The 17,046-nt window shown below is 40.1% G+C and overlaps 1 protein-coding gene across 1 annotated transcript in view; it reads left to right on the top strand.

The window, feature by feature from the left end:
* The window catches only part of Lama2 (laminin subunit alpha 2), a 470,233-nt gene that overhangs the window by 391,391 nt on the left and 61,796 nt on the right, over positions 1 to 17,046 (top strand). The window contains exons 47-52 of the mRNA XM_032895270.1: positions 510 to 653; positions 1,415 to 1,548; positions 3,722 to 3,881; positions 9,024 to 9,148; positions 15,499 to 15,661; positions 16,329 to 16,473. Coding sequence (XP_032751161.1) covers positions 510 to 653; positions 1,415 to 1,548; positions 3,722 to 3,881; positions 9,024 to 9,148; positions 15,499 to 15,661; positions 16,329 to 16,473 — 871 coding nt within the window. The remainder of the gene's footprint in view (positions 1 to 509; positions 654 to 1,414; positions 1,549 to 3,721; positions 3,882 to 9,023; positions 9,149 to 15,498; positions 15,662 to 16,328; positions 16,474 to 17,046) is intronic.

Here is a 17,046-nt window from a genome sequence, read left to right as displayed (position 1 = left end):
ATCTAGAACAAACTCTGCCTGGCCTCCTTAAACTGTAAGTGCGTGGGTGGGCTGGCAGTACCCTCTTGAAATAAACAAAAACTGGTTTCCTCTGAAAATGATACCCAGATCACTGAAAATTGAATTAAAACTTTTTTTTATCAGATAGCCCCAGTAAAGACCATTTCCATTTGTTTTTTTTGTGTAAAATCCCACTTGGAAAGTTTTCCTTCAAAGAATAGTATGAAGGCGTGTTAGCTGCATGGTTCCAAAAGAGCGGCAGGATTATCAGCCAGGGGAAGAATTACAAGAACATCATTGGCAAAATGCTAATAGAGAGCTAGTCCTCCGTGCACTCCCCAGTCAACGCAATGGTGTCTGCCTGTGGATATCTAATGATACTGCTTGGTGGCTGAAAAATTACTTCAAGGAATGAGGATGACTGTCTGGTGGTTTGGGATATACTTCAAATCTACAGAGACATTTAGCTGTAGAGATTCACAGGATTTTGCCTCTTGTTTTCCTCGAAGATCAAAGTGTCTGTATCTTCGGGAGGTGACTGTATTCGAACATACAAGCCAGAAATCAAGAAAGGAAGCTACAATAATATCGTTGTCCATGTCAAGACTGCTGTTGCTGACAACCTCCTTTTCTACCTTGGGAGTGCAAAATTTGTAAGTGTAACATTCAACTTTTGAAAAGGTGTGAAGAAGGCAAAGGTTAGTCAGTGAGGAGATTATATAGAATGTAGTAGTTCAGCTCTGAGAGTGGCTGGAGTAGCTTCTCATGATTTAAATCTCATAATCCTAGGTGTGAAATGTTTGCAGTTCTAGCTATGTTATAAATATAAACAGGTAGCAATTCTTTCCCGGGTCCAGGCACATCTCTTTTTTATCTGTCAGTACGCTGATATTTGCTTTTTATTATACTTTGCTCAGATCCAGCTGTTTAAGAAGAAAATCTAATAAGAATAAAAAAAATGTTTTTTTCTGTTCTCAAATTCAATAATAATAGCCCTCTGTGTTAATGAAGTGAAAATAACAAATTGTGTATTAGTTCTAACCAAGGCAAACTCGTGCTGTTTGTTGAATTTATGACTCAAACAGAAATTACATAAGCCCTGTCTACAAACTCTCACACACTAGAGTGAACGTGACTTGTTTATAGAAAATTTCCAAGGTGAAGAAGGTGTTGAACAGACTGGCTCTGGCAGAAGTTAGCTTTTGCTCTTCATGTGAGGAGGCCTCTCTCACTTTGTTAAAATCACCACAGATTCCTCTGATATAAGATGTGTATCATGGGTATAACTATGAAGAATTCTCAACCCAATTATTTTACACGTCATTGAAAATTACTCCCCAAAGCTCCACTGTTCAGAGTGCTTTGTCCTGACGTGTGGTTTTGATCTGTTTTGTTTTCTGTTCCTTTGAACCAGATTGACTTTCTGGCGATAGAAATGCGTAAAGGGAAAGTCAGCTTCCTCTGGGATGTTGGCTCTGGAGTTGGCCGAGTAGAGTATCCGGACTTGACCATCGACGACTCATATTGGTACCGTATTGAAGCATCAAGGTAACTTCTCAGCAAAGAATAAGATAACTGGATGGTATGGTTTTAAAGTAAGTCCACTGTCATCTTAACGAGGTAGCTGTATAGGAGGATCCGTGTGTGCAGAGGCAGAAAAGCTATTCCAATACTAACTTCATAAACTTATATTTTTGGTTGTGAACCTAGGTGTTAATGACTGAACCACATCTCCAGCCCCTGGCTTCTTAATCTGTTTTCTGATAGGAGCTGGAGTAGGGTGAGAAAAGCTGTCTCACACATCTTAACCTGAAGAGACAAGAGAAAAAAAAATGCACCTACCTGTTCTTACTAAACAGACACGAGGGCATAAAAATCGTCATCACTACCTTTGTATACTTCATTCACTTCTAGTCTACACAGCACCTATAATCCCAGACCTATTCTATCCCAAAATACAGGGTAGGTCTAACACACAAGAGCCACCCATACTATTTTAAAGGGAAAGTACAGAGCTGCTCTCTCCAAAACTCTAATTCAGTTTTCAACATCTAGGAACATGTAGGCTACATATGGGACCATATTAATCCTATTCTCCTTAACTTACCCTCTTTCTCCAATTCATATTTCACCGTTGAGCCCAGATGAGCCAGTGGTTAGGTAGAATTGTTGAAGACTTCAGGATGGTGGTAAAACTCATCAGAGAAAGAGAAAGACTCGGGTTTGCTCAAAGTGAGAGATCCAAACAGTTTAGTTCAGTTTAAATGGGAATGAACTTTTCTACAATAAAATGTTTGAAAGAAGGGCTGGGGAGGTGGCTTGGTAGATAAAGTGCTTCTCAGGCAAGCATCAGGGCAGAGCTCAGACCTCCAAGGCCCATGGAAATGCCAGGCAGGTGTGGTGGTCCTCAAGTAATTCTAGCATCCAGAGAGCAGTAAGGAGAATTTCTAGAGAGAATTGCCTAACCAGTCTACTCATATTAGTGAATACTGGTTTCAACTGCCATATTTTCCTTCAAAGATTAAGATGAGAAAATGATTGAGGAAGACTCTGCTCATCAGCCTTGGACATTCCCATGCAGGGACAGATACATGCACATGAAGCCTTACACACTTGTCCACCCATACACTCGAATTATACATATACTCATGTATACCAGTGCACACAAATGTTTACATGTTAACTTAATCAAAAGCAGTAACTTTAGTTCCTTTTAAGATATGTACGTAAGAGGAGAAAGAGTCAGAGAGAGGAGGGGTGGGAAGGGAGAAAGGACGAAGCCGAGTTCACCCCCCATGTTAGTATCGGAAGGACTGAGTACTTTACTCTGTTTCATGATGTGTGTACAGTTCTGTCTGAAGAGATTCACCCTATTCAAGAAACTTCTCTTGTTCCACAGATTTCACTTAGAACTGCCTCAAAGATAGAGTTTACCAAAATGAGACAGCAGGGAGAAGGCTATGATTAGGAAGGTTTGTTATGACTGCTTGTCTCTGAAGAGACCAGATTTTCATATTTAACAACTTATGGAAATCAATCATTTAAAAAAAGAAAATGAAATGATAATGACTTTCAGGGGTTTTTTTTTTCTTCTGTAACTGAATTTAAAAGAGTACTTCTACAAATTTGTATACACAACTCTGCAGACGAGAGACTGTGCTCTATACATTAAAATGACATAACCAACAATAAGGCCCGCAATTCTGGGAAGACTGCTCCAACAAATTAAGATCCATTAAAAGGAATTTTAGGCAGAATTATGCAGCTTGTTCTGCAGAAGGGTGGCTCATTTGGACTCTACGTGCTGAGTTAAATTTGACAAAATAACAAATGAAGTCATAAAATGTGTTTACGTTTCATGTCGTATAAAGCAGCAAATTATTATGTAAAGCCAGAGGGAAATGCTTCCCTTTTGATCTGTAACTGTTCTATCAGCTGACTACGGTGTTCCTTTCATATCAACAGCCATACACAGAATTGGGTTAGGTTGTTCTTTCCTTATTTGAATGTTATGGTAAATACTACACAGATGTCAGATCTTTGTGTTTGCTTCAGAAGCACTGACTTCAGAGTGCTTGGCCCTAAACACAGTTTACTGAAGTCACCTGAGATGACTATCTCTACTTCATGTCTTTGAGACCTGAAGGTGATCAAATGTGATGCATATTTTATTTTCTGTATTTTTTTCCCTTCCACTTTCAACACACATGTATGCCTGAAGAACGGGGAGAAATGGATCTATTTCTGTGAGAGCTTTGGATGGGCCCAAAGCCAGTATGGTGCCCAGCACCTACCATTCAGTATCTCCTCCTGGGTACACTATCCTAGATGTGGACGCAAATGCAATGCTGTTTGTTGGCGGCCTGACTGGAAAAATTAAGGTAATGAGCTGTTTCTCCTCCCTTCTCTCCCCCTTATAGACAACTAAGAGGTGTAGAGAATGACGTACACATCCGCCCATGTTTTCTTAGCTTGTGTTTGTGAATCTCCATTTAAAGAATGTTCTTCTCCGGGGGTTTGTTTTTTTCTTTGCTCTGAGTTATTTTTTTTTTGAGATGTGGTCTTACTGTATCCAGACCTGCTTGGAACATGTAATCCTCCTGTCTCAGCCTCTCAGCTGTTATAATGACAGGCATGTGTCCTGACACCCAACAGAACCGCCATCTTTGACTTGTGAACATTCCAATCTGGAGGCACCATATTTCTAAGCCTTCAGTAGTAGTTTATTTCTTAACTGCGACATGCTCTTTTTTGGCATTCTTTTCTTTTTCCAGTCACTTCAAAAGCAAAGTGTTTCTTAACTATGCATCATCTTTGCAATTACTTTATGATTTACAAAAGTGAAGTGCTATAAAGTTCATACATCTAATTAAAAGATTTACGAGTTTTCGGGAAATATCATAGGGGCCATACGCTTTCAAATCATGATATGCTTTCAAAAGTTTTTGAGTTGCTCTTCTCTTCGTCCTTATGGAGGAATACACTTAATATTCATAATTGCCTTGTGGCAGGTCCTTGTGCATTTCAAATTGCAAAGTGCTTGCATTTGAGAGAAGCTTATGTTGATTAGATGGAATTAGGTGTTGAGAAACGACCCGAGGGTGAGATGCAGGAACACAACCGAATATAATGGATAATCCTGGACTTGTCACAATCACCCGGAGATGAGATTAGTCAGAAAATGTGAAAAGCCAGGGTGACCCCACATTCGTGAGAACTCAACTTTTCTCAGAGTGTGAAGCTAATTTGTTTGCTTTGTGCAAACGATGGGACTCTGAAATGCGGGAGCTGATTCTACAGCTGCACAGTAAAGCCATCCTCTTCCATAGAACTGCATATAAATATATATAGTACGCAGTAATATATAGTCATATTGACAACTTTTTCTACTCTTCTAAAGAAAAATTAGGGCAACACATAGTAGTACAAGGCCATGAATTTTGAAGATACGTCCTTTGTATTCTTCCTCCGTCGTATAAAATATGTTCTTAAGTAAGACACTTAACCCCTTGTGCTCCGTGTTCTGTACTACAAAAGAGCAGTAAAAAAATATGTCTCACTTTCAGGTTAAAAGAAATAATGAGAAACTTTCTTAATATTTTATAATCCTCATCATGTGCTAAATTGCATTCTAAGCAATTTACATGATTTATTCAATACTCAGCACATAAGAAAGTGTCTTAATGTATTTTGGCTACTCAATTTATAAGCAATAAACAAATTTTTCACTGTTCTAGAAACTAAATGGTCCAGGATCATGGTAGCAACAGGCTGGTTTGTAATGAGAGCCCTTTCTACATGGGAGGCTCTACATTGTTATGTGCTTCCCGTATGAGCAACCGTACACGAATTTCCTTGGGCCTTTGGTGCAAGGACACTAATCCCATTCATGGAGGCTCCACCCTCCTAAACTTCCACATAGCTTGGCTGTTCTGGAACTTTCTGTGTAGACTAGGGTGGTCTGGAACTCACAGAGATCCAGCTGTCTGCCTCCCAAGTGCTGGGATTACAGGTATGTGTCACCACACCTGGCTTTGTAGGGTAAGAATTTCAGTATAAGAATTTGAGGAGGATATAGAAATTCAGGCCATAGCAGAGTAGATTTTAAAATCCCCCTTGTTTCCTAATTAAGGAAACTGAAGAAGGGAGAATTTGAATGTTTTGGCCATGTTACATAGTCATTAGTGGAAGGGATTGAACTTGAACATGGGGTAGGAGGACACTGCTTTTAATATTCATGCTTTAGTCCCACAGTGAGGAGGGAGAGGATGTGTTTAAAATATATAGAAAATTCCTAGAGTGTGGTTTTTATACCTTAAATAGTTTTTTAAAATTTTTGTGTACTTGTATGTTTTTATATTTACATGTGCATGAGGGTATGCATGCACACATACATATGTGTTTACCAACCAAAGGCAGTTGGTAGGTATCTTCCAGTATGGCTCTCCTCAACCACTTTCCCAGCTCTAGTATGGGAGTATGCTGTCCACTCCAGTGCCTGAGCTACAGTCTGCTGCCATGCCTGACTTTCATGGATGTGCTTTAGATCCAAACCCACGTCCTCATGCTGTGCCACTGGAAAATCACTAGCTAAGCCACCTGCCCAAACCCAAACTCAAATATTCTTCATCATCATAACCATCATCATTGTCATCCATCATCATCATCTCATCACCACCACCACCATCATCATCATCTCATCATCATCATCACCATCACCACCACCACTACCATCATCACCACCATCACCATCATCATCACCATCATCATCATCATCACCATCATCATCATCATCATGCAGGTGCCACTAGTGCAAAGCAGTTTTTCAATGGTCTAAGGATAAAGAGAACACAGAAGAAAGGAAATCTGTAGAAACTCTCAAGAAATCACTTGGACCAAGAGTTCCCAGGCTCCTGCTACACAAATGATAGACCAAAACCTACAAACACGCACTTAACAAAATTACTGCTTAAAATTCAAATGAGCAGGAAGATTTCTCAAGCCTGGCATCTCAGGATGCAGGGAAATTGGAAAAGCAAGTAAAAGCCACAGCAGGATGGTCCATCTCCAGTCAACCAAGACACTTCAGCTGTTAAGAGCATTCCAGAGACCTGTCTCACTAAAACAGTGGCCTTTGACCCCAGCTCTTCTGCATGGCCACAGTACTGGGAAGAAATGCATATTGTTACATTAGGACTAAAGCTGTAACCAGAATATTTTACCCTTTCTTGACCATCTCATTTATTTTCTGAAACATCGCAATCTACTCTTTTTTCCCCCCGAGATAATTCAGATAGACTTATATGTCCATTACTCTTCTGGTGGCTATGACCAAATACATGACAAGAGAAAATTAAGAAAGGAAGGGTTTATTTTGGTTCCTGGTCTGTGGGTACACCCATCTTTGAAAGGAGAGGAAGACGTGGTACCACCCCTTTGGGAGTGTCATACTTCCCTTTCACAGGGGTCACCCAAGACCACTGAACAGCAGAGATATTTATAGTTCAGTTCATAGCAGTAGCAAAATTACAGTTACAAAGTATCAATAAACATAATTTTATGGTTGGGCATCACTGCAATATGAGGAACTGTGTTAAAGGGCCACAGCATTGGGGAGGTTGAGAGCCACTGTCTTAGACGAACACTGTCACAACAGCCTATTGTATTCCTGTGTTCTCCCTTTCATTGCTGAGACTCCAGTGGGAAACTGCTTATGATCTCAAGGAAAAAAACATCTTATTATGTGGTAAGCCATATTTATACAAAGTAAACATGATGGCAACACACACTATAGTGGGCATTGGACCGAGAACCAGAAATGATCTCTCACGATAATCCCATGTCACAGCCATCTATGGCGAAGTTCAGTAGCTAGCCTAAAGTTGGAAGCCAGAAATCATTTATTTCTGCCACAAGTATACATAGGCTTTCTATCCTCACACCCAACAAACGAAAAATGGAAAATATTGAAAAAATAAAATTTCACCTATATCAAAAATGTACAGATGTTCTCTTACAGTTTTGAAAAAAATATAGTACGATGGCTAATGGCACAGAATTTATATTCTTTAGGTTTACTATGTAATTTGAAGATTATTTAAAGTATTCAGGAGCCTGTATGTATGTTATATAAAAATACTATACTATACTGTATTTTATATTGAGAGACTTCAGAATCAAAGGACTGTATATTCCTGAGGTGTTTAAATAAATCATTGGAGGATATGAAAGAAGGATTACTTCTACTAATGGAGATAATACACATAAATGGAGTTCCAGTTTAGGAATTATTTAAAGTAGGAGCCACTGATAAGATATTTGAGCTTTTCCTTTTTTGACCTGCCCTGTTGTTGCTGTGGGGGCATAATAAGTCCATAAGAATATACCCAAAAGATGATCCAACATACAACAAAGACACATGCTCCACTATGTTCATAGCAGCCTTATTTATAATAGCCAGAAGCTGGAAAGAACTGAAATGCTCTTCAACAGAAGAATGGATACAGAAAATGGGGTACATTTACACAATGGAGTACTACTCAGCTATCAAAAACAAAGACTTCATGAAATTCATAGGCAAAAGGATTGAACTAGAAAATATCCTGAGTGAGGTAACCTAATCACAGAAAAACACACCTGGTATGCACTCACTGATAAGTGGATATTAGCCCTAAAGCTCGAATTACCCCAGATACAATCCACAGACCACATGAAGTTAAAGAAGAAGGCTGACCAAAATGTGGATGCTTCACTCCTTCTTAAAAGGGGGAACAAAAATATTCATAGGAGGGTCTATGGAGGCCAAGATTGGAGCAAAGACTGAAGGAAAGGCCATTCAGAGACTGCCCCATATGTGGCATATATATATATCTCCACCAAAACTAGATAAGATTGATGAAGCTAAGAAATGCAGGCTGACAGGAATGGGATATAGATGTCTCCTGAGAGACATAGCCAGAGCATGTCAAATACAGAAGCGAATGCTAGCAGCAAACCACCGAACTGAGAACAGGACCCCCTTGGGGGGAATTAGAGGAAGGATTGAAAGAGCTGAAGAGACTTGCAACCCCATAAGAACAACAATGCCAGCCAACCAGAGCTCCCAGGGATTAGAACCACTACCCAAAGACTGTACATTGCCTGACCCATGACTCTAGCTGCATATGTTGCAGAGGATGGCCTTGTTGGACACCAATGGAAGAAGAAGCCCTTGGTCCTGCCAAAGCTGGACACCCCAGTGTAGAGGAATGTTAGAGGGGTGGGAAGGGGGTGGATGGTGAGGGGAGCACCCTTATAGAAGAAGGGGGGATGGGATAGGTGGCTTATGTGTGGGAAAGGAAAGAGAATAACATTTCAAATGTAAACAATAAAATACACAAAAAAAGGCTAAAAGAAGACTGCTAAGATTGTCATATGGAACATATGGAACATATAAGAACTATTCTACCCTCTGCTGCTAATAATTAATAAATACTGTAATTCATGAAATTCTTAACTCCTACAAATATCACGTCTCTCTGCAGAAGGCTGATGCTGTACGTGTGACTACCTTCACCGGCTGTATGGGAGAAACATACTTTGACAACAAGCCTATAGGTTTGTGGAACTTCCGGGAGAAAGAAGGTGACTGCAAAGGATGTACTGTCAGGTGAGCTGAGCTGAGAAGGCCTGTTCTATGCAGCACACAGTTTGCATTTTGCTGGGTCTCTATCTATCATGATATGGAAAAGGTTTGATTCTATTTACGGTGGATTCACCAAGTCAGTGAATCTTCAAATACCTTCCCAACCTGTGTGGGCATCTTCCTAGGACCTTGAAAATAACCTTCACAGTACATTTACATGGCTATGTGTTTTTATACATTTTTCACATATGAGAGATTTGAACCACAGTCAATAACATTAGTCTCTTCCTATACCAGTGTCTCTTCATAGCCACAAGTTTGCTTGCCCATTAATGACTTCTGGTCATAATTATTATTTTATAAGGAGAGTACCCCCCCAAACAAAGTATACATGTAGAAACCTAGCTTATGTTAGTTTTCCTGTAGGAGTTTTCAAGTTGACATGTGAGTTCCTACAAATGCTTACAGGGATAACTGGGGAGGACTTTGAGATGCCGCTTAAGATGGGAGAGATAACAGGTACCCAGTCAATCCTGGAAGAAGAACCATAATACATAGCATCGAATGTAAGAAGGAGTTCAGAACAAACAGGATTTTAAAGTATATACAGCATACAATGCAAATGCAGGAAATAGTTTGATATAAACCTGAATAGAGAGTGTGGGACTGTGAAAGGCACCATGGTTCCCGGTTGAGAAGGTTTGAAACTCCAATGACCCTGAAAGGGATGGTAGGTGTTTCACCTGACTCCCAGGAAACCAGGCCTGCTACTAGCTGCAAGCCCTCCATAATTTTGTGACCATCAGTCACATAAGGGCAATGCCCCAAACCCCTCCACAGGTAGAGGACATGACCACAGGTCATGTAGGCTCAAGACAGATCTTTATTATAATGAGGTACCTAAAGGCCTGGAGGCTTAGCCAATCACCTTTTATTCCTAGACAATCCTCCCTGCAAAAGGCATTTAATCTCAGGCCCACTCTGAGACATGGATTATGGTTTTGCTCATCCACTTTCAGCCATGACAATAAATGCCTTAAAACCATGGACTGCCTCTTTTCATTGGGATCCTCCAAGGGGAGCCACAGAGAAAGCCTTCATCCATAGAGTGGCTGACTAATCTCACAAAGAAGATCTCCCTGTGCTCTGAGCGGTGACTACCACCTCCATCCAGACAAGGACTCCCCGTATCCCCAAGACCTGCCAGACCTTCCCCTCTCCCTCAGCCACAGATTAGATCCAGCCCTGTGGGCCCCCACTTCATTCTCAGCTCTTCTGAGGCATCCCATCACCACCTGGATGCCCAAGAGCCTGAGAACCAGATGCCAGGAACCCCCAAGCCAACCCCAGCTGTATCCCACAACACAGGCTGCCCTTCCCCACCCCTGGAGCGGTGTCCCATGGCTTCCCACAGCCCAACACCCACCCAGCATGGGATAAGCGCTGTCAGCTTCCCATTCTGCCTCCCCTGAGTGGCCCGAGCCTTATGACAGAGTAGCCAAGGGATCCCACCATTAACCCTACAAGAGAGTATAAAAATAATAAACTATTAAGAGTAGGGGATTTCTCAACATAAAAGTTTAGAGTCTGCCTAGTAATTTGAGCCTAAAAATAATTTGATGATAGTAATACTCTGCAGTATACATTAAATACCTGGAGGATTAAAATACTATAGACAAGAATTCAGAATTGCTAAGGCATTTGTTTTTTTTTTTCATTCTAATTTAACAAGTGCATAGGCATTTCAAAATCCCAACCCCCATCAACACAGTAGAGAACATTTTATATTTTCTTCTAAATATCTCTACCTTATCATATAGGAGGGATCTCCAAGACATCTCCGAAAGTTTTGATGTTCAAGTCCCTCTGGTATCACAGCTTATCAGCATGGCAGCAGAGAGTCTCACATATTTAAGATAGTTTTATCCAGAAAATATTAACACAGAATATTAATATTTCAATTCAACCAAAACCCTGAGATATGTTGCCAGGTTTGACGGCACATGCCTGTAATTCTGGCACTAAGAATGCCAAGGTAGGAAGATTATTAAGCCTAACACCAGCCTGAGACACACGAGGCCCAGACTCGCCCTAAACATCTCCTTGGTAGATTTCTCATTGGCATTTTCAGAAGATTATTAGCAAGTGTAGTAAAAGAGTCTTGCAGAACTATCCAATCCCTTGAGATTGCAGTCGGATGCTGTCATCTACAATGCATGGGTCACATTCATAACTATCTTATGGAAAAAAGCATTATTCTAAAACAGCAAATGTTCATTTTTGTCATGCATGGATTCTAAGACTATCCCATCACTAAGGTTCAGCTATGTAAAAAAAAATGTCAATATGTAATACGTTATCTAGGACATGTATACTTCCAACCTTCTGATGCTAGGAAGAATTCAATTCATTCTCACTCATGAAAAGATGTACCACCAGGAAAGGAGGAAAGATTGGTAAAATGGAAAGCACAAATAAGTACCCCTTTGAAGGGTATACAGTGCCGCTTTGCAAATCTGCTTTGTGGAAGAGGTAACATCTGAGGTGATCCTCAAGAATGTAGGAAAGTCCAATAAAAATGTTAACCAAGTCGAATGTGAGGAACCCAGAGAGTCAGTGTCCGTTGCCCAGTTCTCTGCCGTGATACATTTTTGCCACAGCCCTACCTCTCTGCAGTATTGACCCTCCTGTCTTAGTTGGATTTCTATTGCTCATGATAAAATACCAGGACTCAAAGCAACTTGAAACCAGAAGAAAGCAACCAGAAGAAAGGGTCTGTCTCAGCTTATGAGATCATAGTCCAAGTCATGGCAGGACCTCAAGAAGGATAGGAACCTAAAGGCAGACACTGGAGCGGAAGCCACAGAAGAATGCTGCTTACTGGTTTGCTCCCTGTGGCTTCCTCAGCCTCCTTTCTTCTGGGACCCAGAATCATGTGCCCTGTGGAAGAAAAGTCCACAGCGGACTTTGTCCTCCACATCAACCGTTAACCAAGGAAATATCCTATAGACTTGCTCAAAGAAAATCTTGCTCACGGAAATTCTCAATAATGTTCCTTCTTCCCAAATGACTCTAGCTTATCGAGGACAAAAACGACTCAGGAGACCTTCATTATGCTTCCTGCTGCCACACAACGCTTATGATTGTTTTTATCATTGAGGAAGTTTCGTTGTAGATAGGAATGGTAGAAGAGCCAGAGGCATCTGAGACGGTCCAGACTGAACCAGGCCAGCGGACTGAGCCAGACCCTGAGAGTAGAGAGATGGGGAGTGAGAGATGAAGAGAAGAGAGGGAGAGGGGAAGAGAGCATATGGGAGCCAAGAAAGAGAAACACTGAGAATATCTTTCCTTTTTAACGTTCTATATTTATATAAAAAAATTTATATTTGAGGATTTTGAAAAGTATCTTTTTGTTTTGTAAAATTATTTCGATAGGGTTGCTATTACTGTTTTATATGCTTTGAGTCTATAGTTGCCTACGTTTTGAGTGGTCATCTCCAGCACTATTGACCCTTGTGACCTTGTATTTGTTACAATAATAATTTTTTAGAACTCTATTTACTGTTGTTTTTGTTTTCTTCTCAGGAAGCTTTATCACATTTTTACATAAAGAACAACCATTCAATTTAAAGGATAAAATTGATTTTGTGGGAAAGATAAATTATAAGTCTATGGGAGGTAGGCTGGGAAAGTTCTGGGGAGAGCTCGGAACGTCAGTTTTGGAAAGCTGCATTTTTAGGTGAAATCGAGGGTAGCAGTTGTCATGATACTTAGAGTATTAGATAAGGAATAACTCAACTTTTCTTCAATATGAAAAGTCACATTAGGATTCAAATTTAAAAAAAGTGCCAGAAATAAAATGCAGTTAGCTGAACGTGAAAATGATGCTGAAATTTTAAGTGATTAGACACAGTGTATATCATTGTCGTACGAGCAAACAGGCACAGGATGTGACTGCTCCAGTACGGAGACATGTTCTCTGTGCTTACTTGACCAGATCCCCAGCTTTAGCACAGAAATAAAATAAAGAAAAATAAGGTACTATGAATTTGTTGTGTATGAGAAACAATTGTTAACATTTCCTTTAAAAAATATGATCAAAATGGACATGGCAATCTAATATAAATCTAATAATAAAATACTACATGTTGGACTATTATAGTATATACATAAATGAACTGACTTTTCTCACCTCCAAGTTATTCAAAGTGGGAGTTTGCTTTCTGACTAAACTCTGTAGTGAATCGGGTGAAGGCAGCCGTTCTACACCAGCGCCCGTGCTCACCGCCCACCCAAAACTCTTTCCCATAAATTGTCTTTTGCCGTAGTGAGATAATGTCAAGTGGTGGAGTTGAGAGAGACTTTACAAATCTAAAAGTGATTGAAACTTTCATGTCACGCTTGGGAAATTCCAACACGAATCTTTAAATGACTTTCGTGAGATTCTGCAGCAGTCCCTGGGGTACGTGATATCTAATCCACATTGAGAAGTAGATAGATTTGGGACAGGAGGCTGTCAGGGTTTAACTTTCTATGTTTATATCACAAAATAAACTGACATTTCTCCTTTAAGTCTAGAGTTGTGTAGTGATTTTTGGTGTAATTTTAAAGTTATCAATAAGTAGCAAAGTCTGAGGACAAAGCACATAAAAAGCAGAGAGGGAGGACTCTTGCAACCCTTTTCTGGGATGTTCTTGGTATCAGGGTGGTTTACTATGCAAAGCTCTGGCGAATGAGAACTACAAGGAAGCCATAGAGTCTCTTGTACCATCCTCTCATTCCTAGTGCAGTGCTTCAGAAGCTACTGTATTGGAATGAAAGGCTAAATAATAACCTAGTTACTCACTGGAAGTGTGTAATTAATAAGCTAATTCAGTTCCTCACATTAAGATTTTTATGAACACACACACACACACAGAAGCAAGAGCGAGCCAACTTGTACACATATGAAGCAGCTTTTCCCACACAGCACATTCAATTTTATATCTCACTAGCCCTGATTTTAGGAAAATAGCATTTTAAGGCTCTTGTTTAAGGTCAAGCCCATCACACTTCTCCTTAGCCCCTCTACCCTCGAATAACAATACACCGCTCAGAGATTACATGGATAGTAAGCGATATGCAGCTATTAAAAGTTTGAAGACTCTCCCCACAGTGAGACTTGTTCTGAAAGAACAACTGGTACATAAATGATTGGGTGTGTGGGCGGAGAGACAGCTAGGTGGATGGATGCATGGTTAGGTACTTAATGCCCGGATGGATAGATGAGATAAACTCACACTTGAAAGGCAAATACGTCCCGAGAGACACAGCCAGAATACAGCAAATACAGAGGCGAATGCCAGCAGGAAACCACTGAACTGAGAACGGGACCCCCATTGAAGGAATTAGAGAAAGGACAGAAAGAGCTTGAAGGGACTCAAGACCCCATATGAACAACAATGCTAAGCAACCAGAGCTTCCAGGGACTAAGCCACTACCCAAAGACTATACATGGACTGACCCTGGGCTCCAACCTCATAGGTAGCAATGAATATCCTAGTAAGAGCACCAGTGGAAGGGGAAGCCCTTGGTCCTGCCAAGACTGAACCCCCAGTGAATGTGATTGTTGGGGGGAGGGCAGTAATGGGAGGAGGATGGGGAGAGGAACACCTATATAGAAGGGGAGGGGGAGTGGTTAGGGGGATGTTGGCATGGAAACCTGGAAAGGGAATAACAATTGAAATGTAAATAAGAAATACCCAAGTTAATAAAGATGGAGGAAAAAAAAAGAAGTTCTAACACACACAGAAAAAAAGAAAGGCAAATACTTTTCAAATGTTTTATTTATAAGATTTTTCTCCATCACTAATTATTAAATGAATATTGAACATATATTCTCTATGAATTCTTTTGTTCCATGAAAATCTCCTTTAGCCCATAAATGTTTACTGCAATCTATTAAATTGGCTAGCCTAGACCTTGACTATATGTCTGCTATATAAGTAGGGACCCCTAATATCCAAACAGCCTCTTAGAGTCACATACTAATAATAAACACAAATTAAAGAGACAGAGTGAAAACACAGGTATCTTTCGTTATCTGAATGTAATTTGTCCAAGGAGGACCTGTTGGATGGTGATTATTTTGAGAGTATATGTTCTACCATGCTTTGTAGATGGGAAGTGGTGTACTAGATTCAGCCCATGAAAGTCCAGGTAAGAGGTTGTGGTTCTAATACTGGCCTGTGGAGGTGGGGGTGAGAGAGATCCATGCCACGTTTGAGATAGTTTGTGTCCCACAACAGCTTATCATCCAGTCCTAGGAAATAATATGGTTCATTGAAGGATGACAAACTGAAGAGGTCTAACTAGTGTGAAATGTCTCTTTTCAGCCCGCAAGTGGAAGACAGTGAAGGGACTATCCAGTTTGATGGAGAAGGGTATGCATTGGTGAGCCGTCCCATCCGCTGGTACCCCAACATCTCCACAGTCATGTTCAAGTTCCGGACATTTTCATCAAATGCTCTCCTGATGTATCTTGCCACACGAGACCTGGTAACATAGAGAATGGATATATGTTTGTTTCATTTTTGGATAATACCAATATAATTATTACTTACTGATAAAATATCAGTTAAGCCTAAAGGAAGTTTATAATAGCTATGGGGTAACCAAGAATGATACGGCAAATGCTTATATATTTTCAGTGATGATTTAATCACAATATAATGTAGTTATTTTTTCCTTTGCAGTATCAGACCCCAGATAACTATGAGAAGCATACAATTATCATTTTTCCGGGATGGAATTATGTAGCAACAAGTCTAGTTCCCTGTTCCTATTTGAGAAACCTAAGCTGAAAGATATTTCCAAATACTCCTTGCCCTCATTTTTCTCAGATCTGTGTTTCTTTAGTAAATTCTTTTGGTGGTCTTACTGTTTGATTTGCTTAATGCATTTTCAAAGGAACCTCCTTTTCACTATTGTCATAAGAAAATATATCCCATTGATTTGATTGTGGCCATCTGCCCTATAGCATCACATTCACAAGCCAAGAAATATTCCAAAGTCTAACACTGGTTCTATTTCAGAAATGTACTCTGGTCCCATGTGACATGCACAGCAATCTAGCCGAGAGACCCTTTTACAAACCCCATAAAAAGTGAATGCCCACATATTTCTCTGTGTATCCAATCGCTGCTGTGTTTTGATCTATTAATAGAAAGATTTCATGAGTGTAGAGCTCAGTGATGGACACGTGAAAGTCAGCTATGACCTGGGTTCAGGAATGGCTTCCGTTGTCAGCAATCAAAACCATAATGATGGGAAATGGAAATCATTCACGCTGTCAAGGATTCAGAAACAAGGTGAGTTTTTAAAGGGAGAATGCAGTGTTGGCCTAAGCCATACCACCCAAAGCACCCATGAACATCATCATGAGAAGGGCCTTGCCTGTAATTTCAGCTACTCACATGTTCTATTAAAGAAAAAAGATACAGTCATTTCTTTGGCTTACATTATAGGTGGTTTGGATTAGATAAGACTGATTGAAAAGCCAAATGGTGCTCCGTCATTTTCTTTTTTGAAACCGAGAGCTTAATTGGAAAGCATGAAAGTGTCTCTCAGCCTATGAAGTTATACCCTATAACAAACAGGTTTGGAAATGGTTGTGTGTCTTTTGGTTTGTTGAGATGTTCCTTTCCTTGAGAATCTGTAGGGCGGTATGGTACAGCTATTAGTTCTGTGCACTTCCAGAATGTCAACAAAACTGTAATCATGTTCCAGTAATTAACTGAGAAAAATGGCACGACATTTATTATGGTTCCGAGACTTATTAGAAGTAATCATTATCTCACTTGATTATATAAGGAAGTATTTTGATCTGTTGTTAGAGAATGGGAGATGTACCTTTCAAATTTAGGTATGCTGGCAAACGTGTG

Source organism: Rattus rattus, chromosome 2, assembly GCF_011064425.1.
Source record: "Rattus rattus isolate New Zealand chromosome 2, Rrattus_CSIRO_v1, whole genome shotgun sequence".
In the NCBI taxonomy this organism is placed as follows: Eukaryota; Metazoa; Chordata; class Mammalia; order Rodentia; family Muridae; genus Rattus; species Rattus rattus.
Note: the sequence above shows the minus strand (reverse complement) of the source record. Positions and strands in the feature narration are given on the sequence as shown.